The sequence below is a fragment of the Entelurus aequoreus genome, linkage group LG14 (assembly GCF_033978785.1).
Source record: "Entelurus aequoreus isolate RoL-2023_Sb linkage group LG14, RoL_Eaeq_v1.1, whole genome shotgun sequence".
In the NCBI taxonomy this organism is placed as follows: domain Eukaryota; kingdom Metazoa; phylum Chordata; class Actinopteri; order Syngnathiformes; family Syngnathidae; genus Entelurus; species Entelurus aequoreus.
Genome location: NC_084744.1, coordinates 18748809 through 18772718, shown reverse-complemented (window position 1 = coordinate 18772718; position 23910 = coordinate 18748809). Strand labels below are relative to the sequence as shown.

At 41.6% G+C, this 23910-nt stretch overlaps 1 protein-coding gene across 1 annotated transcript; it reads left to right on the top strand.

Moving 5' to 3' along the window:
* cnmd (chondromodulin) lies at positions 1 to 22301 on the top strand. Its single transcript, XM_062070658.1, has 7 exons — positions 1 to 69; positions 170 to 295; positions 15666 to 15806; positions 15907 to 16020; positions 16149 to 16302; positions 18450 to 18625; positions 22074 to 22301. Exons 1-7 carry the CDS (start codon positions 1 to 3, stop codon positions 22299 to 22301), a joined length of 1008 nt encoding a protein of 335 aa, XP_061926642.1.
* Positions 22302 to 23910: the final 1609 nt, after the last annotated feature.

The following is a 23910-nucleotide window of genomic DNA, read 5'->3' as shown; positions in this document are numbered from 1 at the left end:
ATGAAGGCCATGATGGAAGAAAAACCCAAAATGCAGCAATCTGGCTGCCTTGAGCATCGCACACCGCAGGTAAGTCTTTATAGGTCAGGGATTGATATTTAACCTCGTTAGCACAGGTGTGAGACAGTTAACCAGCGTGTCCTAATTGGGGCTTTTGCATTCGGGGAAGGTCCAAACCCCCTCAGGGCTCGGTCGAATGCTGAGATACGGAGCCGTGGTTCTCATTGTCGGCGCCGTGTTGATGCTCTGCGCCTCCATGGCCGCCCTGCTCCTGAGGAAAGAAAGCGAGCGGAACGTAAGTGTTGACTGTGTGATTCCTTTAAAGAGGGTAAGTCATGAGACAACGTCAAATTCTATGCCGACAATTAGACTTAGACAAACTTTATTGATCCGGAAGGGAAATTGCTCCACACAGTAGCTCAGTTACAAAGGCTGGAAAGGATAATGCAGGTATAAAGTAGACTAAAAATGTTCCATAGTAGCAATATAAAGTATAACATATACAGTCGCGATCAAAAGTTTACATACACTTGTAAAGAACATAATGTCATGGCTGTCTTGAGTTTCCAATAATTTATACAACTCTTATTTATTTTGTGATACATTAATTGGAGCACATACTTGTTGGTCACAAAAAACATTCATGAAGTTGTTGTTTTTTTATGAATTTATTATGGGTCTACTGAAAATGGGACCAAATCTGCTGGGTCAAAAGTATACATACAGCAATGTTAATATTTGGTTACATGTCCCTTGGCAAGTTTCACTGCAATAAGGCGCTTTTGGTAGCCATCTACAAGCTTCTGGCAAGCTTATGGTTGAGTTTTTGACCACTCCTCTGGTACAGTTCAGCTAAATTTGTTGGTTTTCTGACATGGACTTGTTTCTTCAGCATTGTCCACATGTTTAAGTCAGGACTTTGGGAAGGCCATTCTAAAACCTTAATTCTAGCCTGATTTAGCAATTCCTTTACCACTTTTGACGTGTGTTTGGGGTCATTGTCCTATTGGAACACCCAACTGCTCCCAAGACCCAACCTCCGGGCTGATGATTTTAGGTTGTCCTGAAGAATTTGGAGGTAATCCTCCTTTTTCATTGTCCCATTTACTCTCTGTAAAGCACCAGTTCCATTGGCAGAAAAACAGGCCCAGAGCATAATACTACCACCACCATGCTTGACGGTAGGCATGTTGTTACTGGGATTAAAGGCATCACCTTTTCTTCTCCAAACATATTGCTGGGAATTGTGGAAAAACAGCTCAGTTTGTGTTTCATCTGACATCACATGGACAAAGATAAGACCTTCTGGAGGAAAGTTATGTGGTCAAGAGAAAATAGACATTACAAACAAAGAGAGGTAGCTAACATAGAAGCGGTCAGGTAATCGACAGATATCATCTATTGCTATATGGCGAGTGATTATACAGCTGGATGGAGTGCGGAATGAAGGAGTTCTTGAATCGAACACTGTGGGAACGAAGCTGAAGGAGCCTGTTGGAGTATGAGCACCGCTGTCCCTTAATTGTCTGGTGGAGTAGGTGGGCAGGATTGTCCATGATGACGAGCAGTTTGTCCAGTGACCTCCTCTCCTGTCCCTCACTGACACAAACGCCTCCAACTGTGTGCCTATAGTTTGGCCGGCTTTCCGGGTCGGTTTGTCAATGCGGTTTAAGTCCCTTTTGCTGGTGCTGCTCCCCCAACAAACCACTGCAAAGTACAGGGCACTGGCCACAACAGACTGATAAAATATCTCCAACAGCTTGCTGCACACATAAAAGGACCTAAGCTCTCTCAGGAAAAAGAGTCTGCTCATGCCCTTCTTGTATACAGCTCTGCTGTTGTCCCTCCAGTCCAGTCTGCTGTTCAAGTGGACTCCCAGGTACTTGTACTGCGCCACTACTGCCACCTCCCGGCCCTGGATCTTGATGGGCTCCACAGGAGTCATTCTCTTTACACATTTACACAATTACGCATCAAGGCGCTTTCCATGTTCTTCGTGCATCAAAAAAAAAAAAACTCACGCCCACATTTGAGCCAGAACTTTGGCGACAGAGGCAATGAAAAACCTTGAAGAGAACCGAGATCATTATTTGACTTAGTGTTTATGCTAACGTTACATCTTCGATGACACGCTCCTATTCATCCAAACTTGGGACTAGCACTAGTGAGGTCCAATGGCTGGGAATCGAACCTGCATTGACTGCACAAATAGGGAGCAGCATGTACTATTCACACCTACCGGGAATCAAACCAGAGTTCTCAAACCATGAGCCTGATCTACTAAAGGTTTTAAAATATGTGCAAATTTGATAGCGCAGGCAAAGTGCAATGACAAAGTTCTTTTAAAATGGAACTTTATTGTCATTGCACTTAAAAAGTTAAACGAAAAGATTGCGTGCTGAGGATTTCTCTTAAATGAGCAAACTACCGTAATTTCCGGACTATAAGCCGCTACTTTTTCCCCTCGTTCTGGTCCCTGCGGCTTATACAAGGGTGCGGCTTATTTATGGCCTGTTCTTCTCCGACGAAGAGGATTTCGGTGGTTTTAGTACGCAGGAGGAAGACGATGACACAATGATTAAAGACTGACTTTTCATATACCGGTAGGCTGGTTATTTTGATAACGTACAGGCGAGCACTTTGTATTACTTTGCACCGTTGTATTATTTGTACTCTGCATGAATGCTGTTCGCCATGTCAAAGATGTGAAAGTTTGATTGAATGATTGAAAGATTTATTGTTAATAAATGGGACGCTTTGCGTTCCCAAACAGTCATCTCTGTCCCGACAATCCCCTCCGTGGTAGCAGGAACCCCTGTATACTACGCTAATTACACATCAAAACCCTGCGGCTTATAGTCGGGTGCGGTTTATATATGGAGCGATCTGTATTTTCCCCTGAATTTAGCTGGTGCGGCTTATAGTCAGGTGCGGCTTATAGTCCGGAAATTACGGTACACACAAAAAAATGTTGGGTTAAAAAAATCACCCAATTTTAACCAAACTGCTGGTTCAGGAAAGGACTAACCCCTTATTTGAGTTAATTTAAGTCAACATTTTGGGTTAATTTTTTCAACCCAACTTTTGCGTTGAAGTATTTAACCAAAAAGTTGAGTTATGATAATTTAATGCTGGGTTATTCTCAACCAAACTATTGGGTTAAATTATGTAACCCAAAAGTTGAATTATGCTCACTTAATGTTGGTTGATTGATAACCCAACTATTGGGTAGAATTTATTCAACACAAAAGCTGAGTTATGCTCACTACAATGTTGGGTTATTCCAAACCCAACTGTTGGGTTGCGCAATTTAGCACTCCTTGACCCAATAGTTGGTTAAAATGTATACATTTTTACTGCTAGTTTGTCCTACTTCTTCAAAAATACTGATCAAAATTATTTTTATACCATTCAAATATACTCAAAAGCAAGATATGAGTGACATTTATTTTTTACAAGAATTGCCATGTATGGTCATAGTTGTCATGGCAGGGTTGCATTTTACTGCGTGGATCGTTCTCCCAGGATGCAGACGGGACTCTGGAGGCAAGGTGCAGGTAAGGAAATTATTTATTGTCCATAAATCATGCGGGATACAAACAAAAGAGCACCAGCGTGCCGATAGCACGGGAAGCTAACGGAATAGCGAACAAGAAAAGGTTAGCACTTAAAAAAGGCAAACAAAAAGGCAAAGCTTAGCTCAGGAATCAAATTAGTAACCGTCGTAACTGTTGCGTGGCAGCAAATAAGAAAGGCAGACTGAGTGTAAATTGTCAGGACTCGGTCCTTGGCGTGGTTTGTTCTCCCAGAAGGCAACGGAAAATTGGCGCGTGCGAGACGTGAATTTAAATACATTTTAATTCAAACTAAAAAAAAGTACAAACAAAAGGCGCTCACAGTGGAGGTAAAAACTTGACTATGACAAAACAAAAGACTTGCACAAAGGCAGAACTAGGACATAAAACAAACTTGCAAACTAAGGCTTGAATAAAGAAAACTTACTTGGAACCAGAACAGGACATGAAAAAGAACAGCATGGATCATGAGCGTGAACAGAGTGGCAGAAGTGAATGTGATGTCGCCAGGACGAACAACAGAAACAGAAAAGCTTATATAGTGACATGATCAGTGAAAACAGGTGCGTGACTCTAACCGTGAACAGGTGCGTGACATGACAATGTGAACCAGGTGAAACTAATGGTTGCTATGGTGACAAATAACAGTGAACAAAAAGTCCAAAACCAAATCCGAACATGACTAAAACAAAACATAATTACAGACATGACAGAGCCCCCCCCCCCCCCCTTATGGACAGATCCCAGATGTCCAAAACAAACAAAACAAGGCAGGATCGAGAGTCATGGGAGGGCGGGAGGGGGATATGGCGGTGGGTCGCCAGACCAGGTGTCCCCGAATCCACCGGGGCAGGATCAGGTGGCGGCGACGCATAGACCGCCGCTGTACCTGACGAGGTGGGCGACCCGGGAATGGCCATATCCATGGCCGACGGGGAGGTGGGCGCACTTGGCGTGGCGGCCGACCAGGTAGTGGCCACATCCGTGGCCGACGAGGAGTTCGGCGTACCTGGCGTGGCGGACGCCCATGGACTGGCCACATCCATGGCCGACGAGAAGGCAGGCGCTTCGTCGACGTGGCAGTCGCAGATGACGAAGCTTGGCGTGGTGCGTCGGGCGGAAAAGCTTGGCGTGGCGTGTCCTGGCAGCGTGGGTCTTGGTCTTGGCAGCGTGGGTCTTGGTGTTGGCCTTGGCAGTCTTGGTGTTGGTCTTGGTAGTCTTGGTGTTGGTCTTGGCAGTCTTGGTGTTGGTCTTGGCAGTCTTGGTCTTGGCAGTCTTGGTCTTTGGGTGGTGTGTCTTGGCGTGGTGTGTCTTGGACTTGGCGTGGTGTGTCTTGGACTTGGCGTGAGGGGTCTTGGACTTGGCGTGAGGGGTCTTGGACTTGGCGTGAGGGGTCTTGGTCTTGGCGTGAGGGGTCTTGGTCTTGGCGTGAGGGGTCTTGGTCTTGGCGTGAGGGGTCTTGGTCTTGGCGTGAGGGGTCTTGGACTTGGCTTGAGGGGTCTTGGACTTGGCTTGAGGGGTCTTGGACTTGGTCTTGGCTTGAGGGGTCTTGGACTTGGTCTTGGCTTGAGGGGTCTTGGCGTCGTGGAGCTGCGACTGGCGGCACTTGGCGTCGTGGAGCTGCGACTGGCGGCACTTGGCGTCGTTGAGCTGCGACTGGCGGCACTTGGCGTCGTGAAGCTGCGACTGGCGGCACTTGGCGTCGTGAAGCTGCGACTGGCGGCACTTGGCGTCGTGAAGCTGCGACTGGCGGCACTTGGCGTCGTGAAGCTGCGACTGGCGGCACTTGGCGTCGTGAAGCTGCGACTGGCGGCACTTGGCGTCGTGAAGCTGCGACTGGCGGCACTTGGCGGCGTGGAGCAGGTAGCGGAACTTGGCGTGGAGCTGCGACAGGTCCCTGGCGTGGAGCAGGTACTGGTGGCGCTTGGTGGCGTGGAGCAGGTAGCGGAACTTGGCATGGAGCTGCGACAGGTGCCTGGCGTGGAGCAGGTACTGGTGGCGCTTGGCGTGGTGGAGCTTGGCGTGGAGCTGGGCGTGGAGCAGGTGGAGGTGGCCTAGCTGGAGGCTGTGGCTTGGCAGGTCGAAAGACTGGTGGTGGGGGCCGTGCTGGTGGCTGTGGCTTGGCAGGTCGAAAGACAGGTGGTGGTGGCCGAGCTGGAGGCTGTGGCTTGGCATGGCGATGCCACCCCACCTGAACATTTCCCAGCCCTAGCCCCCCCCTCAAGGAGCGGATCCCAGACGCGCTCCCCGCGGTCTGGAACCATCTTTTGGGGTGGGTGGAGGGAGATCAGGAGGGGGGCTAAATCCTCCCCTCTAAACTGTCCAAAATGTCTTTCCTTCCCCCCCACCTGGGCTTTTGTGGGTGGATAAAAAGAAACATTTTGTGACGGGGGCGGGGTTTGAGTCTTGGGGGGCGGGGCATGAAAACTGGGTGACTGTGATTGACAGGATCTAATTTGTAAAAACATGTCCTGATAATGTCTTATCATGTTTTTACAGTCTTTTGCTGGAGGTGAGTGATCAAAACAAAAAGTATTGAAAAAAAAATCCTGGTCTGTGACGTCATCAGGGCGAAGCCGGGCTGGCTGCTGCTTGCTTCCGCCTGGAGGGGGAGGGGCTTGTGGGAGCGGCGTGTCCTGCCGGCTCGCGGAAGTCTTTCCTCGTCCTTGGCGACGCTTCCGGGACGGGAACGACGCGCCGATCGGCACCAGCTTGCCTCCATTCCCCCACATCATCCCCCTGCGCTCCCTGGGGGAAAAGCGCAGCGTCTCGGTCTCCATGGCGTGCAGCACCTCCCACGAAGCCTCATCCAAACTGTCCACTTTTCTTGCGGGACAATTTTTTTGCTGGCGACATACTGTCAGGACGTGCGCGTGCGAGACGTGAATTTAAATACATTTTAATTCAAACTAAAAAAAAGTACAAACAAAAGGCGCTCACAGTGGAGGTAAAAACTTGACTATGACAAAACAAAAAACTTGCACAAAGGCAGAACTAGGACATAAAACAAACTTGCAAACTAAGGCTTGAATAAAGAAAACTTACTTGGAACCAGAACAGGACATGAAAAAGAACAGCATGGATCATGAGCATGAACAGAGTGGCAGGAGTGAATGTGATGTCGCCAGGACGAACAACAGAAACAGAAAAGCTTATATAGTGACATGATCAGTGAAAACAGGTGCGTGACTCTAACCGTGAACAGGTGCGTGACATGACGATGTGAACCAGGTGAAACTAATGGTTGCTATGGTGACAAATAAAAGAGCACAAAAAGTCCAAAACCAAATCCGAACATGACTAAAACAAAACATAATCACAGACATGACATAAATAATGTTAATGAGATTAATCCTTAATAAAATTCCCTTCAAGAAAAAAGTACTTTTTTAATTAAAAAAAAGCCTTTTACCCAAAAATGCATTACTCATTTAAAAAAGGACAAAGCAGGATTTGCTCAAAAAAAAAAAGACCAAGCCTGAGTTTAAGTGGAAATTGATTGATGAGTATATGAAACTAAATTAAATCATAAATTATGTTGGAAACCGCAGATTGAATATATAAAAGGGAAAAATATCCTAATCCATTGCTATTCTTTATAAAGTAAGATTGATTGATTGATTGATTGAAACTTTTATTAGTAGATTGCACAGTACAGTACATATTCCGTACAATTGACCACTAAATGGTAACACCCGAATAAGTTTTTCAACTTGTTTAAGTCGGGGTCCACGTTAATCAATTCATGGTAAAACACATGCTGAATGGTAAGACACAGGCTGAATAAGAAATGTCTGCATATGTTATATTATTACATATGTTATATTATTATTTTCTTTTTCCCTATTTAACATATCGTGTTGAAGTTTGGGGAAATGTTTATGAAACAAACACAGACCCAATAATTAAACTTCAAAAAAAGGGTAATTAGAATAATACACAGAGCGTGCTACTATGAACCTACCAATCCATTATTCATAAGTTCTAATGTGTTAACATTTTCAGATGTTGTGTTTTTAAAAACTATGGAAATTGTGTTTCAAGTAAAGAACAACAGACTTCCAGCTTGTATTCTTAGGTTATTTAAATTAAGAGGAGAAAACTATAATTTACGGTGGGAGATTTATTTTTGAAATATGTAAAGTAAGAACGAATATAAAATACAAATGTATTTCAGTTTTAGGAGTTAAATGGTGGAACAAGCTCAATGATGAGTTCAAGACATGTAGTTCTTTGTTAAGGTTTAAGAAAGCCTTGAAAGATGAAATAATGGAAAATTATAAAATATAGTAACGATTACTTTCATCTACCGGTATTAGTATAGTACCGCGATACTAATGAATCATTTTCGGTACTATACCTTCTCTGAAACGTACCGGTCCCCCACCCCCCCTCACCCGCGTCAAAGTCACGTCATGTCATTGCTGGTTTACGAGCAGACAAGCATGTTCGGCAGCGCACAATCACAGAGTACTTACAAGCAGACACAGTGTGTAGACAGAAAAGGGAGAACGGACGCATTTTGGCTGAAAAACTAACGATAAAGGTGAAGTTATAACACTGAAACACCCTCAGGAAGAGTTGCTTTAAGACATGGCTAGCTAGCTAGCTAGCGGCTAAAGTCCAGCCCCAGTCTGCAGTGTCTTAGCGACTTCTAAATCACTAATCCTGGTCTCTATGGCGACAAATAAAGTAAGTTTCTTACAAGTATCATCCCTGCAGGACGAGGAATAGCTAAACATGCTTCACTACACACCGTAGCTCACCGGCATCAAAATGTAAACAAACGCCATTGGTGGATCTACACCTGACATCCACTGTAATGATACCAAGTACAGGCACGTATCTAGTCAATACTAATATAATTACGTCGATATTTTTTGGCATCACACCATCTTCTTTCGTTTTTTTAAATATATATTATGTTTATAAACTCAGGAAATATGTCCCTGGACACATGAGGACTTTGAATATGACCAATGTATGATCCTGTAACGACTTGGTATCAGATTGATACCCAAATTTGTGGTACCATCCAAAACTAATGTAAAGTATCAAACAACAGAAGAATAAATGATTATTACATTTTAACAGAAGTGTAGATAGAACATGCTAAAAGAGAAAGTAAGCAGATATTAACAGTAAATGAACGAGTAGATTAATAATTCATTTTCTACCGCTTGTCCCTAATAATGTTGACAAAATAATAGAATGAGAAATGACACAATATGTTACTCCATATGTCAGCAGCTAAATTTGAAGCCGTTGTTTGTTTACTCACTACTAAAAGACAAGTTGTCTTGTATGTTCACTATTTTATTTAAGGACTTAACTGCAATAAGAAACATATGTTTAATGTACCCTAAGATTTTTTGTTAAAATAAAGCCAATAATGCAATTTTTTTGTGGTCCCCTTTATTTAGAAAAGTACCGAAAAGTATCAAAATAATTTTAGTACCGGTACCGTTACCAAAATATTGGTATCGGGACAACACTACTTTCATCCCATTGATTTTTTTTAACGTTGATGTTCCAGGCAATCTACTTTTCAGTGAATGTATAGGACAGGCAAATATAAGCCTTGGCTTCAGCCTATTCCTTTTTCAGTCATTATTTTTATTGTTGTGCGTGTATGTGTATGACTGTTAATATGAATAATCTGTGCTGTTAAATTGATCACACAAAATGGTTGATTATAGGACCGAAATAATTTAATTTCATTTCCAGTATCCTAACCAGACACTGAAAATTGGCACTGAAAGTGTGAAAAATAAAACCGAGGTATTAATACTGTGACATTTGCTCTACAGTTGCACCGCTGTGCGTGGTTATACAATAAATGGTAGCGCTTCTGATTTTGAAACTTCTCTTTTTGGTAAATGTCATTACTTTTGTTTTTGTGGCATTTAAAAAGCCGGTGTGTGCTCGAGAACGCCCGGGCCTTGCCTGCTTACGGCGCATAGAACTCGCCAGGGGATAAGTGGCAAATAATTTCTGCCAAGTAAAAAGTACATAACATTCCTTTTTTTTTTTTTTTTGTCCCACTCAGATTTTCTCTCTTTTTCTGCTGCTCTTCTTCTTTAAACAGAAAAAAACATAGGACTATTATGACTATTTTAAACACTATTTAGTATTTGATTTTTCTTCTGTCCAATCTGTTTAATTGATTTTTGTCATTAAACATCCAACTTTTCGTTAAGTGCTATATCTGACAATGCACTTACTTCCTCTTGTACACTTATTTCCTTGGCTCATGTTCTAAGTCAGGGGTGTCAAAGATACGGCCCGCGGGCTGGATCGGGCCCGTGAATAGGTTTTATTCGGCCCGCGGGATGAGTTAGCTAAGTATAAAAATGAGCAGAAATGTTTTAATAAAAGAAACTGTTGTTCTAAATGTGTCCACTAGATGTCGCAATAGCAATTCTTGTATCTTTGTAGATTATGCTACATATGTAAAAAAATAAAATAAAACACATATTAGTGCACCAGTCGAGGGAAATTAGCAAACTACATAAATAACATCCTGTAATTTGATTTTGAAATGTACTTTTTTATCTTGATAGATTGAAAATTCACACCAATTATCACATAATTTATTCAGAAAGTATAAATAACGACACATAAAGATAGAATACTATTAACTGCGACATGTAAGTGTAAAAAAAAAACAACAACATTATGATTTGTACATTTTTCAGAATGTGCTTGTTCTATTTTTAAACAAAGAAAACAATCTGAAGTTGTCTTTATTTTTAAGTTATCGTGCCGTGATTTCACCAGTCCGGCCCACTTGGGAGTAGATTTTTCTCCATGTGGCCCCCGATCTAAAATGTTAACACCTCTCCCTCACTTCTGTACATTTTCACTTTATTGCAATAAAGTAAAAAAAAAAAAAAAAAAGAGCAGAAAATGAGACTATCCACATGTACACACTGAGTTTGTTTTAAGAGGAATGTTTTGAAACATCCAAGAAAGACCAACAGAAATAAGTTTTTGCGTCTACAGTAACGGCTTATTTTGTTCTTGTACTAGAAAAAAAGCACAACGTGAGTCACCGTGTGAGCTTCTTTGTTTGGACACGCCATTCAGAGTTTTTTTAGGCACGGTGTTTGGCCGTATAATAACCAAGACAGTATATACGAAAACTTCTGGTGAAAATTTCCGTTGCGCTAATTATAGTATATTTTGCAACAAAATTCTGTAAATATTCAGTGAATAATTAGACTTGTTCATCAATTTATATAATTAAACTTGTTTATCAATATATTAATGTGTGTTCCTTATTTTACTTTTGTAAATTTAACTGACCAAAAAAAAACAACTAAATATATCATTTTTTCAATCATTACTGTGCATTACTTTTTGTAGAAAATCTGACTAAATTCTCGCGAGAAAAGAGTTCCATCTGATAACATGTGGTACTAAAAATAGTATACGCAATAAACATATTTAAAAATGGGAATCATTATATTTATTTATTCATGCATTCATACACTTATTTTATTTTCATAAATTTAACTGACCAAAAAACACAAAATATGTAAATTATGCAATCATTACAGTGCATTACTTTTTGTAAAATATTCAACTAAATGCATGTAAGTTCAAGTCTCCATTTGATAACATTTGGTGATAAAAATAGTAAATTTTACCACTATAAAAAATAAAATATATGTATATATTTTTTTGTTTTGTTTTTTGAGTCATACATTTTGAGTCATACATTTTGCTTTAAAATGGACACATTCTTCTGGATTTTTTTGTCTGTAAAATTTAGGAAAAAGTGTATAAATGCATAAACAAGTTAGAAGTGTAGTTTTTCACAAAAGACGACTGAAATGTGGCAAAATATTGTACTTTTACCCTGTGCATGTTATCGGATTGAGCCTCTTTTCATGATAATTTAGTTGTATTTTCTACTAAAAGTAATACTCTGTTATAATTGTAAAATCGACACTACTACTAAAACTTTGCCACAAAAACGGATAACATTTAGCGGTTTGTTAGGCGCATTGTTTGGCTGTACTATAACCAAGACAGTATACAGGGCATCCGGAAAGTATTCACAGCGCTTCACTTTTCCCACAATGTTTCTGTGTTACAGCCTTATTCCAAAATGGAATCATTTAGTTTTTGTCCTCAAAATTCTGCAGACAATACCCTATAATGACAAGGTGGGAAATTGTTTTATTTTTTTCATTTGCAAATGTATTTAAAAATCCATGTTCATGCAGCTGATGTAGGCTCCAGCACGCCCCGCGACCCCGAAAGGGACAGGCGGTAGAAAATGGCTGTATGGATGGTTGTTCATAAGTATTCACAGCCTTTGCTTAACACTTTTTTTGATGCAGCTTTGGCAGCAATTACAGCTTCAAGTCTTTTTTTAATATGATGCCACACGCTTGGCACACCTATCTGTGGGCAGTTTTCATCCAGGATGTCTCTATACAATGCTGCATTCATCTCAGTCTAGTCAGGGAGGTGACCAAAAACCCGTTGGGTCAGTCTGTCAGAGCTACAGCATTCCTCTGTGGAGAGAGGAGAACCTTCCAGAAGGACAACGATCTCTGCAGAAATCCACCAATCAGACATGTCTGGTAGAGTGGCCAGACGGAAGCCATTTCTTAGAAAAAAGTTTGCCTAAATGCACCTGAAATACTATTAGACCATGAGAAACAAAATTATCTGGCCCGATGAGACAAATATTGAAATATTTGGCATGAATGTCAGCCTTTATGTTTGGAGGAAACCAGGCACCGCCCATCACCAGGCCAATACCATCCCTACAGTCAGGGCCGGCCCGTGGCATAGGCCGTATAGCAGACCTGGGCATTCTGCGGCCCGCGGGCCGCATCCGGCCCTTTGTGCGTCCCTGTCCGGCCCGCGTGAGGCCAATTATAAATTACAAAATACATTTTTAAAAGTATCTATGTCGAGTGTGCAATACAACGGTGCTGCTTTTGTTTTGAAAATCGTTATTTGTATTACTTCCGTGTGGACGTATGCGTGATTGTGAGTGAATGTGAACAACTGCAATTACAAAATAAAGTTGAAAAAACATCTATGTCCTGCGCGCAATACAACTGTGCTGCTTTTATTTTGAAAAGTATTATTTATGGGCGTGTGTCCGTGTGTAACCTGCGAGTGAAGGTGCACATGCAGCGACAAGTAATGCACGGTTTACACCCGAGACGCCAAAAAGAGAAAAGTTGATGAGGAATGCCGTGTTTTCAACAAGACATGAACTGCAAAGCAACGTCCCCTCACCTAAGGTGCGTGCCTGCGCAATTGCGCACTGCTCAAGCGTCCGCTGCGCGCAGCAAGTATATGCCGCGCACCAAATCAAATCCCATCTGAATTATAAACAAAATAAACATATTTATTCTATGGAATTTTGCAATGCAACTTTGAGTGACAGTGACAACAAGCGGCCCTAATGGTGTTCGTCAACACCGTTCAATTGAACACCGTTCAATTATTGTAACGTCTATCGAGATGCTTCGAGGACAGGAATTATATCGATCACTTTATTGAACAAAACTGTTTATATTCGGACATAACCACACCAAAAACATGAGTAAAACAATTCTATCTCGAAAAACTAGTCATTTTCTGCCGTACAAACCAGGCCAAAACCAACTTGTCATCTGTCACCAACACGCATAGCACTAAACCACTGGTGCGTTTAAGGCCACACAAAAAGTCGGACAACTCAAACACCACACAAAGTTACACTATGACTCCTCAGTCATACGTGTGCTTATTTTACTGTCATTTATTATTAATGTTAATTTATATATATTAGTCATGGAATGCTGTTACACACACTATGTTGAAGTTTTACTATTATTATTATTATTATTATTATTTATCTTACGGTATATATCAAAAATAATATTGAGCAAAATTTAATTGAAATATTGTCGATGTGGCCCTCCAGCAGTGCTCGGGTAGCTCATGCGGCCCCCGGTAAAAATTAATTGCCCACCCCTGCCGTATAGGCAAATGCTAAGGGTGCCGTCCATCAGGGGGCGCCACGCCAGTGCCACAAATGTTGGAGAAAAAAAAAAAAAAAAAAAAAAAGTTGGTACTATTATTTCTAAATACAAAAAATAATCCCACGTTAATTAAAATGCAAAGTAAAGCCTATTTAATAGAAATATTATTTGTTACATCATTAATTTGAGCACTGCTGTGATACTTGGTCAACAGCCATACAGGTCACACTGAGGGTGTACGTACAAGCAACTTTAACACTGTTACAAATATGCGCCACACTGTGAACCCACACCAAACAAGAATGACAAACAGATTTCGGGAGAACATCCGCACCGTAACACAACATAAACACAACAGAACAAATACCCAGAAACCCTTGCAGCACTAACTCTTCCGGGACGCTACAATATACACCCCCCGCTACCCCCAACCCCGCCCACCTCAACCTCCTCATGCTCTCTCAGGGAGAGCATGTCCCAAATTCCAAGCTGCTGTTTTGAGGCATGTTAAAAAAAAGAATGCACTTTGTGACTTCAATAATGAAATATGGCAGTGCCATGTTGGCATTTTTTTTCCATAACTAGAGTTGATTTGTTTTGGAAAACATTGTTACATTAATAATAATAATAATAATAGATTGTATTTGTAAAAAGCACTTTACATTGAGTAAACAACCTCAAAGTGCTACAGTGTATTAAAAAAAATAAAAATACAAAGATAATAAAAAATAATTACAAATAAAAACTAGAACAGCCAAATAGCTAAAACTAGTATGCATATATCTAAAAAAATAATAATAATAATAATAGATTGTATTTGTAAAAAGCACTTTACATTGAGTAAACAACTTCAAAGTGCTACAGTGTATTAAAAAAAAGAAAAAGAAAAAGAAAAAGATAATAAAAAATAATTTAAAATAAAAACTAGAACAGCCAAATAGCTAAAACTAGTATGCATACAGTATATCTAAAAAAAATAATAATAATAATAATAGATTGTATTTGTAAAAAGCACTTTACATTGAGTAAACAACCTCAAAGTGCTACAGTGTATTAAAAAAAATGTAAATAAAAAGATAATAAAAAATAATTTAAAATAAAAACTAGAACAGCCAAATAGCTAAAACTAGTATGCATATATCTAAAAAAAAAGAGGCTTTTTAAAAAAGAAGGTTTTTTAAGCCTTTTTTAAAATGCATCCACAGTCTGTGGTGCCCTCAGGTGGTCAGGGAGAGCATTCCACAGACTGGGAGCGGCGGAGCAGAAAGCCCGGTCTCTCATTGTTCGTAGCTTTGTCCTCGGAGGTTGGAGGAAGTTAGTCTGTCCGGAGCGGAGGTGTCGTGTGGAGGATTTGGGGGTGAGTAGTTCTTTGAGGTAGAGGGGGGCATTTCCATGGAGGCACTGGTGGGTTAGTAGGGAGACTTTGAATTCAATCCTGAGTGGAACAGGAAGCCAGTGAAGGGATTGGAGAGTTGGTGTGATATGGTCATATTTCCGCACTCTCATCAGGATCCTAGCAGCACTATTCTGTATGTATTGCAGCTTCTGGATGTTCTTGCTGGGGATCCCGTCAAGAAGTGCGTTGCAGTAGTCATTGTTTAATACATCCAGCGAGGCATCACAACAAAATTAGGCATAATTGTATAATGTGTTAATTCCACGACTCTATATATAGGTATCGGTTGATATCAGACTCTGTAATTAAGAGTTGGACAATATCGGAATATCGGATATCGGCAAAAAAGCCATTACCGGACATCTCTACTTCTTATCATTGTGTAGTTTTAAGCACGTTTGTCATAGAAACGTCAAAGCACATCAAATGCAACGAAGCTCAGCACATCAGAAGTGTCTCACTATTGACCTGTGTCTTAATGAGCTCACCTGTGAGGCAAATATGAAGAGCGGGGAACCCCCCCCCCCCCCCCCCCCCCATGGTGCCTGGCTTGGTTCCTGCTGAGCACAGAGTCCACTGGACTTCTTGACTCAAAGCCAGCATGATTAAAGTAAAAGCGTCAACATGCCTGCTTTTCACCCACTCTGCAGTTCTACGGCTTTCCCCCGCTCGACTAATGAGACGTTTACCTCACAGGTGTACAGCGCTCATTACAGCATGAACATCAACGGGGAGGTGAGGGAAGGCTCCGTGGAAATCGATTCCGACGACAACGTGGAGAGGTTCAAAACCGGCAGCGGAGACGAGGAGGCCGTGGAGATCCGTGACTTTCAGAGTGTGAGTGAATCTGTCCTTTATTTTGAAAAGGTTCAGCCTCCGTGTGTGTTTTTTCGCAGAGCCGTGAGTGTAAACATGGCATGTCTGTGATTTGGCGCAGGGAATAACTGCGATCCGATTCTTCGGGGGAGACAAGTGTTATATAAAATCCCAACTCAAAGGCATCCTTCCGCACATGGGAGCCGACAACAAAGAGGCACTGATGTCTGACCTGGTAGACGCGCAACCCTTTCTACTAAATGTCACCATTTCACAGCTTTATCTGCCACCTTTTTTTTTTTTTTTTGCTCCAAATGCGTATTTCCAGGGAGTTTTTTTTTTTCTCTCTGTTTGTCCTGCCAGGCTGATGAAGACATGCCAGTGAGGTTTGATGCCGAGTTCCTCATCTGGGTTTCTTCAGAGCAGCCGCTGAAGGACACGGCTTTCTTGAACCACAAGATTCTGGCGCTTTGCGGGGAACTTCCTATTTACTGGCTCCAACCTCTCATTCCCAAAGGTTTGATGTCTTTTTTTTTCCTTCTTCCTCTTTTTCTTAGAATAAATTGATTCAAAGCTTTCCAAAGTCTGGGACTAACTGACCTGATATTAGCGAGTTTTGGTCCATTTCAAATATCTTTCATAGTTTATTCTAGCAGCGGCACCGTATTGAGGGCAACTAGATCCCAAGTAGGACACTGTTATTTTATATTTAATACAGAGTAATGTGTTCAACTGTATCCATTTTTTGCTGCTTGTCCTTTTTGGAGTCGCCAGGGTATGGAGCCTGTCCCAGCTGCGCTCGGGTGGAAGTCAAGTCACCACCTCATCACGGGGCCAAGACAGACAGGCAACCATTCACACCCACATTCAGACATTAGGGCCAATTTTAGTGTTGCTAATTCAAATTAACGTAGAAAATCAGATTAGTGTCTTGAAGTTAAAGTTAAAGTACCACTGATAGTCACACATACACTAGGTGTGGTGAAATTACTCTCTGCATTTGACCCATCCTCTTGTTGAGCTTCAACTCTTCTGGGAAGGCTGTCCACAAGGTTGCGGAGTGTGTTGATAGGAATTTTCCACCATTCTTCCAAAAGCGCATTGGTGAAGTCACACACTGATGTTGGTCGAGAAGGCCTGGCTCTCAGTCTCCGTTCTAATTCATCCCAAAGGTGTTCTATCGGGTTCAGGTCAGGACTCTGTGCAGGCCAGTCAAGTTCATCCACACCAGACTATGTCATCCATGTCTTTATGGACCTTGCTTTGTGCACTGGTGCACAGTCATGTTGGAAGAGGAAGGGGCCCGCTCCAAACTGTTCCCACAAGGTTGGGAGCATGGAATTGTCCAAAATGTTTTGGTATCCTGGAGCATTCAAAGTGAATTTCACTGGAACTAAGGGGCCAAGCCCAACTCCTGAAAAACAACTCCACACCATAATTCCTCCTCCACCAAATCTCACACTCAGCACAATGCAGTCCGAAATGTACCGTTCTCCTGGCAACCTCCAAACCCAGACTCGTCCATCAGATTGCCAGATGAAAAAGTGTGATTCATCACTCCAGAGAACGCGTCTCCACTGCTCTAGAGTTCAGTGGCGACGTGCTTTACACCACTGCACCCCACGCTTTGCATTGGACTTGGTGATGTATGGCTTAGATGCAGCTGCTCGGCCATGGAAACCCATTCCATGAAGCTCTCTGCGTACTGTACGTGGGCTAATTGGAAGGCCACATGAAGTTTGGAGCTCTGTAGCAACTGACTGTGCAGAAAGTCTTTGCACTATGCGCTTCAGCAAACCGCTGACCCCTCTCTGTCAGTTTACGTGGCCTACCACGTCGTGGCTGAGTTACTGTTGTTCCCAAACTCTTCCATTTTCTCATAATAAGGCAGACAGTTGACTTTGGAATATTTAGGAGCGAGGGAATTTCACGACTGGATTTGTTGCACAGGTGGCATCCTATGACAGTTCCACGCTGGAAATCACTGAGCTCCTGAGAGCGGCCCATTCTTTCACAACTGTTTGTAAAAACAGTCTCCATGACTAAGTGCTTCATTTTATACACCTGTGGCCGAGCCAAGTGATTAGGACACCTGATTCTGATCATTTGATGGCTGGCCAAATACGTTTGGCAATATAGTGTATTACAATATTATTGGCGATGTGTGTCAATATCATTTTTCTGCATTTCACCTCTATTATAAATATGACCATGAAGGACTGGTGCTTTGTATGCTCAATAATTGTTTGTTGAAAAAGTTACATTTAATAATGAATGATTTTTACTATCTGTTTTGCAGTTTTGCAGTATGTAGGCTGCAGTATGTATGTTGGTGATGCCTAACTAGATTGTTTTCCATTGAAAACTTTGACTTGTTTATTGCAATATCTGCTGCGACTGCCTCGCTAATGCTATATGTCGACACACTTGTGAAAAGTCACAAAATTGAGGAAAACACATGTGAACATCTGTCAAAGGCTGGTGTATTGTATTAAAAAAGAATGATGTTGAAATATGCAAGGCGGCTTCATATCACTGCTGCTAATTGAATAATTCAGCACGTCTGAGGAGGTTGCAGCCTACGTAGGATTGCACTCGGGAGGACACGACAGGCGTCTTGTGCGCACTGACCCAATACTCTGCCTCTTGCGGCTGCACCGACAGATGGGGAGAGGAGGAAGCGGCGGAGTAGGAGGGACGCTCGGCGGACCAAGCGGCAGTCCCAGGTGGAGGTGTTGGAGGTGGCGGAAAAGGAAGATGTCTCCAGGTTAGAGGAAGGAGCAGAGGAGGGGCCTCGGTCCGATGTGGGCTCGGGATTCAACCCTGAGAATCCCTATCATGTGAGTAGAATACGTTGAAGTCTAAACAAGCCTTCAAAGCTGGTGAATTTTTTATGAGCCATCAAAGGCCTGCAGCAACCCTTGAAAGCAACATCACAACTTCTCCCTTTTACTGATGACTACTTCATGCGCGGTAGCAAGAACATTTCAATGGTGTGTCCCAACGGTTAAAATGGAAAGATTACGATGAGTCGGTTGGACGGATGACAATGGAATGGATGGATGGGCTGACAAGTGATTTGTAAGACAGATGGACACAAGCTGGTCTGACAGACAGAACGATGGTCAGTTTATAGGATGGACTGCTAATTAATTTTAGGGAATAAATACATGGAATTTTGAGTCTGTAATCCAGTTAAAGGATGGATGAACAAATGTATGGATAGGACAATAGATAAAGTCATAGGTTATAGGACAAATGACTGATAGCTGGATTGATAGTTAGACGGATGATTTATTAATAGATGGACAAACAATTTTTGGTAGGGTGGAAAGCTTATAAATGATGGGTGAATGCATGGATTGATAGAAAGACAATATGTACAGTCGTGGTCAAAAGTTTACATACACTTGTAAAGAACATAATGTCATGGCTGTTTTGAGTTTCCAATCATTTCTACAACTCTTATTTTTTTTGCGATAGAGTGATTGGAGCACATACTTATTTGTCACAAAAAACATTCATGAAGTTTGGTTCTTTTATGAATTTATTATGGGTCTACTGAAAATGCGACCAAATCTGTTGGGTCAAAAGTATACATACAGCTATGTTAATATTTGGTTACATCTTCCTTGGCAAGTTTCCCTGCAATAAGGCGCTTTTGGTAGCCATCCACAAGCTTCTGGCAAGCTTCTGGTTGAATTTTTGACCACTCCTCTTGACAAAATTGGTGCAAAATTGGTGCAGTTCAGCTAAATTTCAGCTCATTTTTTGTTTCATCTGACCACAGGACTTTCCTCCAGAAGGTCTTATCACTGTCCATGTGATGTCAGATGAAAAAAAAAAAGAGCTGTTTGGCCACAATACCCAGCAATATGTTTGGAGGAGAAAAGGTGATGCCTTTAATCCCAGGAACACCAGACCTACTGTCAAGCATGGTGGTGGTAGTATTATGCTCTGGGCCTGTTTTGCTGCCGATGGAACTGGTGCTTTACAGAGAGTAAATGGGACAATGAAAAAGGAGGATTACCTCCAAAATCTTCAGGACACCCAAAATTCATCAGCCCGGAGGTTGGGTTTTGAGCGCAGTTGGGTGTTCCAACAGGACAATGACCCCAAACACATGTCAAAAGTGGTAAAGAAATGGCTAAATCAGGCTAGAATTAAGGTTTTAGAATGGCCTTCCCAAAGTCCTGACTTAAACGTGTGGACAATGCTGAAGAAATGTCAGAAAACCAACACATTACACTGAACTGCACCCATTTTGTCAAGAGGAGTGGTCAAAAATTCAAGCAGAAGCTTGCCAGAAGCTTGTGGATGGCTACCAAAAGCGCCTTATTGCAGTGAAACTTGCCAAGGGACATGTAACCAAATATTAACATTGCTGTATGTATACTTTTGACCCAGCAGATTTGGTCACATTTTCAGTTGACCCATAATACATTCAAAAAGAACCAAACTTCATTAATGTTTTTTGTGACCAACAAGTATGTGCTCCAATCACTCTATCACAAAAAAATAAGAGTTGTGGAAATTATTGGAAACTCAAGACAGCCATGACATTATGTTCTTTACAAGTGTACAACTTTTGACCACGACTGTACTTAGATTAAACAGTAAATAGATGTATTGACAATAGGTTAGTAGGACAGATGAATGGATGTAGGACACAGATAGAATTCATGGCAGGACGATACGTTAAGAGGATGGACGCACACTAGATGATAATGGTGGGTGGATGGACAGGCAGACAATAAACACATACACCAGATACACAGACATAGAGAGATGGCAATAGATTCAATGGATCCAAGATGGATATTTGATTGAAAGATAGATGGATGGATGACAGGCGACAAGGAGGTAGGACAGACAGTAAATTGATGGAAGAAGGGGGGAAAGATGCAGGTCAGTAGAACGGACAGCTAAGAGGTAGATAGGTGGATGGATGATAGTAAGGTAACCGGATTGATGGCTAGAAAAAAATATACAGGACTGGCTGGAAAGATGAGATTGGTACAACTAACGACCCACAGAAAATCGGTGGATTGTTGCAAAACCAATGGACAAGCTTGAAACACGGCAGGTAGATTGGTGGATGGATGGAAGGAATGATGATGGAGCAATTGGACCGAAGGACAATAAGGAAGTAAGTAAGATTGACAAACGGACAATATATAGTTAGATCATGATGGATACATGGATGATCTGTCTGTAGGATGGACGGACAGATGATGGGACAATACATTGGCAAGAGAGATGATAATGACTGGATTGACATTAGGATGGATTGATGAATGGTGGACAATAGATTGGTCGGACAAATGGACGATGGATGTTAGGTGGATAGAACGGACAGCAATGATGAATGGATGGGTGGAAGATGCAAGGACGAATGTTAGGTTTTCATATGGATGGATGAAGCATGTGTGAACAATACATGAATGGAGGGATAATAGACAGACAATAGGTTGGTAGGAGAAATGGCTGGACAGACATTACGTCTGCAGGACGGACATTGGATGGATGGATAGGTAAATGGAAGAACAATAACATGGACGGTGGCTGGATTGATGGAAGACTGGACAATAGCTTATGGATGGATGGATGGATGGATGGATGGATGGATGGATGCAGACCGACAGCTACAAAGAGAGATACAGTCGTGGTCAAAAGTTTACATACACTTGTAAAGAACATACCAGATTTGGTCACATTTTCAGTAGACCCATGATAAATTCATAAAAGACACAAACTTCATGGATGTTTTTTGTGACCGACAAGTATGTGCTCCAATCACTCTATCACAAAAAAATAAGAGTTGTAGAAATGATTGGAAACTCAAGACACCCATGACATTATGTCCCACACAAGTGTATGTAAACTTTTGACCACGACTGTATATATATATATATATATATATATATATATATATATATATATATATATATATATATATATAGTACATTGGTTCCAAAGAGTTAATAGCATCCAGGAGTTACATGAAGTACTTACAGACTAAACGGACTTCTTACTTCGTGGCAATAATTACAGGTCGCCCGGGCAAATGCTGCCGTTCCAAGTCAATAAAATTCTTAAAGTGGGGAAAAACTCCCATAGCTCATAAAAATGCATATTGCCTAAGAGAACCCCAGTCACGGGTTCAGGCGGATGAGAGGAGGGGAGAGTGTGTTTTTTTTTTTTTCTTGAGATGATCTGAATTGCAAATGAGCATGAATTTTCAAAAAGATCGCTCATCAAAATTAATATTGCTTGAAAAAACTGCAGCGCGGCGGAGGCGCCGGTGAAGAGAACGCCATGACCTTTGACTCCATGCTGGACCACCAGGGGATCTGCTGCTCCGAATGCCAGCGCAGCTACACACACTGTCAGAGAATATGCGAGCCTCTGCGCGGCCATTGGCCCTGGCCGTACAACTACAGAGGATGCCAGGTGGCTTGCAGAGTCATCATGCCCTGTCGCTGGTGGGTCGCACGCATTTTAGGTATCGTGTAGGAGTGCACGCAACACTTTTGTGTTTTTTTTGTCTACAGAAGACCCTAAACTTTTAGCTTGTGTGCAGCTAGACTTTCCTTATGGAGTTGACTTACTAAACTAGCATGACATGGAGAAGTGAGAAAAACTGGCTTCGTAGTTGTGTGAATGCTGAGAGACAAAAATTTGTACTTACAAAACTTATTGTGTAGCCACTGTGCGCCCCCTGTGGGCTGAGTTTAAAAGTGCTTTGAAAGACGTGATATCATTAATTTAATACAGATTTTCAACCAATGTGACTTAAACTTTACGCACATGTGTTTGGCGTCCTATAAAGGTATATTTACCAAATTTTGCGATGACTTGGCTAACACCCTAAAGTTATAGTATCTGCTTTGTAGAGCGCAGTGAAATGTGTGAGGCACCTTTTTATAAATGTTGCCCTGAAAACTGTAAGGAGTTAAGCAAAGTTAAGTTGCATTGCTACGTTGCTTGCTTAGAATGGCCTTCCCAAAGTCCTGACTTAAACGTGTGGACAATGCTGAAGAAACAAGTCCATGTCAGAAAACCAACACATTTTGCTGAACTGCACCAATTTTGTCAAGAGGAGTGGTCAAAAATTCAACCAGAAACTTGTGGATGGCTACCAAAAGCGCCTTATTGCAGTGAAACTTGCCAAGGGACCAAATATTAACATTGCCGTATGAACACTTCTGACCCAGCAGATTTGGTCACATTTTCAGTAGACCCATAATAAATTCATAAAAGAACTAAACTTCATGAATGTTTTTTGTGACCAACAAGTAGGTGCTCCAATCACTCTATCACAAAATGGGACTTCAACTTTACGCACATGTGTCTGGCGGTCCCCTAAAGGTATACGTACCAAATTTTGCGATGACTTGGCTAACACCATAAAGTTATAGTATTTTCTTTGTAGAGCGCAATGAAATGTGTGAGGCACCTTTTTTTTAATAAATGTTGCCCTGAAAACCGTAAGGGAACCGTAAGTTTGCAAAGTTAAGTTGTAAAAAAGAAAAAAAAAAAAAAAAAAAAAAAGAATGGCCTTCCCAAAGTCCTGACTCAAACGTGTGGACAATGCTGAAGAAACAAGTCCATGTCAGAAAACCAACAAATTTAGCTGAACTGCACCAATTTTGTCAAGAGGAGTGGTCAGAAATTCAACCAGAAGCTTGCCAGAAGCTTGTGGATGGCTACCAAAAGCGCCTTATTGCAGTGAAACTTGCCAAGGGACCAAATATTAACATTGCCGTATGAATACTTTTGACCCAGCAGATTTGGTCACATTTTCAGTAGACCCATAATAAATTCATAAAAGAACCAAACTTCATGAATGTTTTTTGTGACCAACAGGTATGTGCTCCATCTATCACAAAATGTGACTCCAACTTTACGCACGTGTTTGGCGGTCCCCTAAAGGTATATGTACCAAATTTTGCGATGACTTAGCTAACACCCTAAAGTTATAGTATTTTCTTTGTAGAGCGCAGTGAAATGTGTGAGGCACCTTTTTTTTTTTATAAATGTTGCCCTGAAAACCGTAAGGGAACTGTAAGTTTGCAAAGTTAAGTTGTATTGCTATGTCGCTTGCTTAGAATGGCCTTCCCAA

What these genes read in the sequence shown, in the direction of transcription:
- cnmd (XM_062070658.1), top strand. Translation starts at nt 1, where the DNA reads ATGAAGGCCATGATGGAAGAAAAACCCAAAATGCAGCAATCTGGCTGC. An exon ending in GGAAAGAAAGCGAGCGGAAC is followed by an intron (nt 296 to 15,665) that starts GTAAGTGTTGAC and finishes TTTACCTCACAG; the next exon opens with GTGTACAGCGCTCATTACAG. An exon ending in AGGCACTGATGTCTGACCTG is followed by an intron (nt 16,021 to 16,148) that starts GTAGACGCGCAA and finishes TTGTCCTGCCAG; the next exon opens with GCTGATGAAGACATGCCAGT.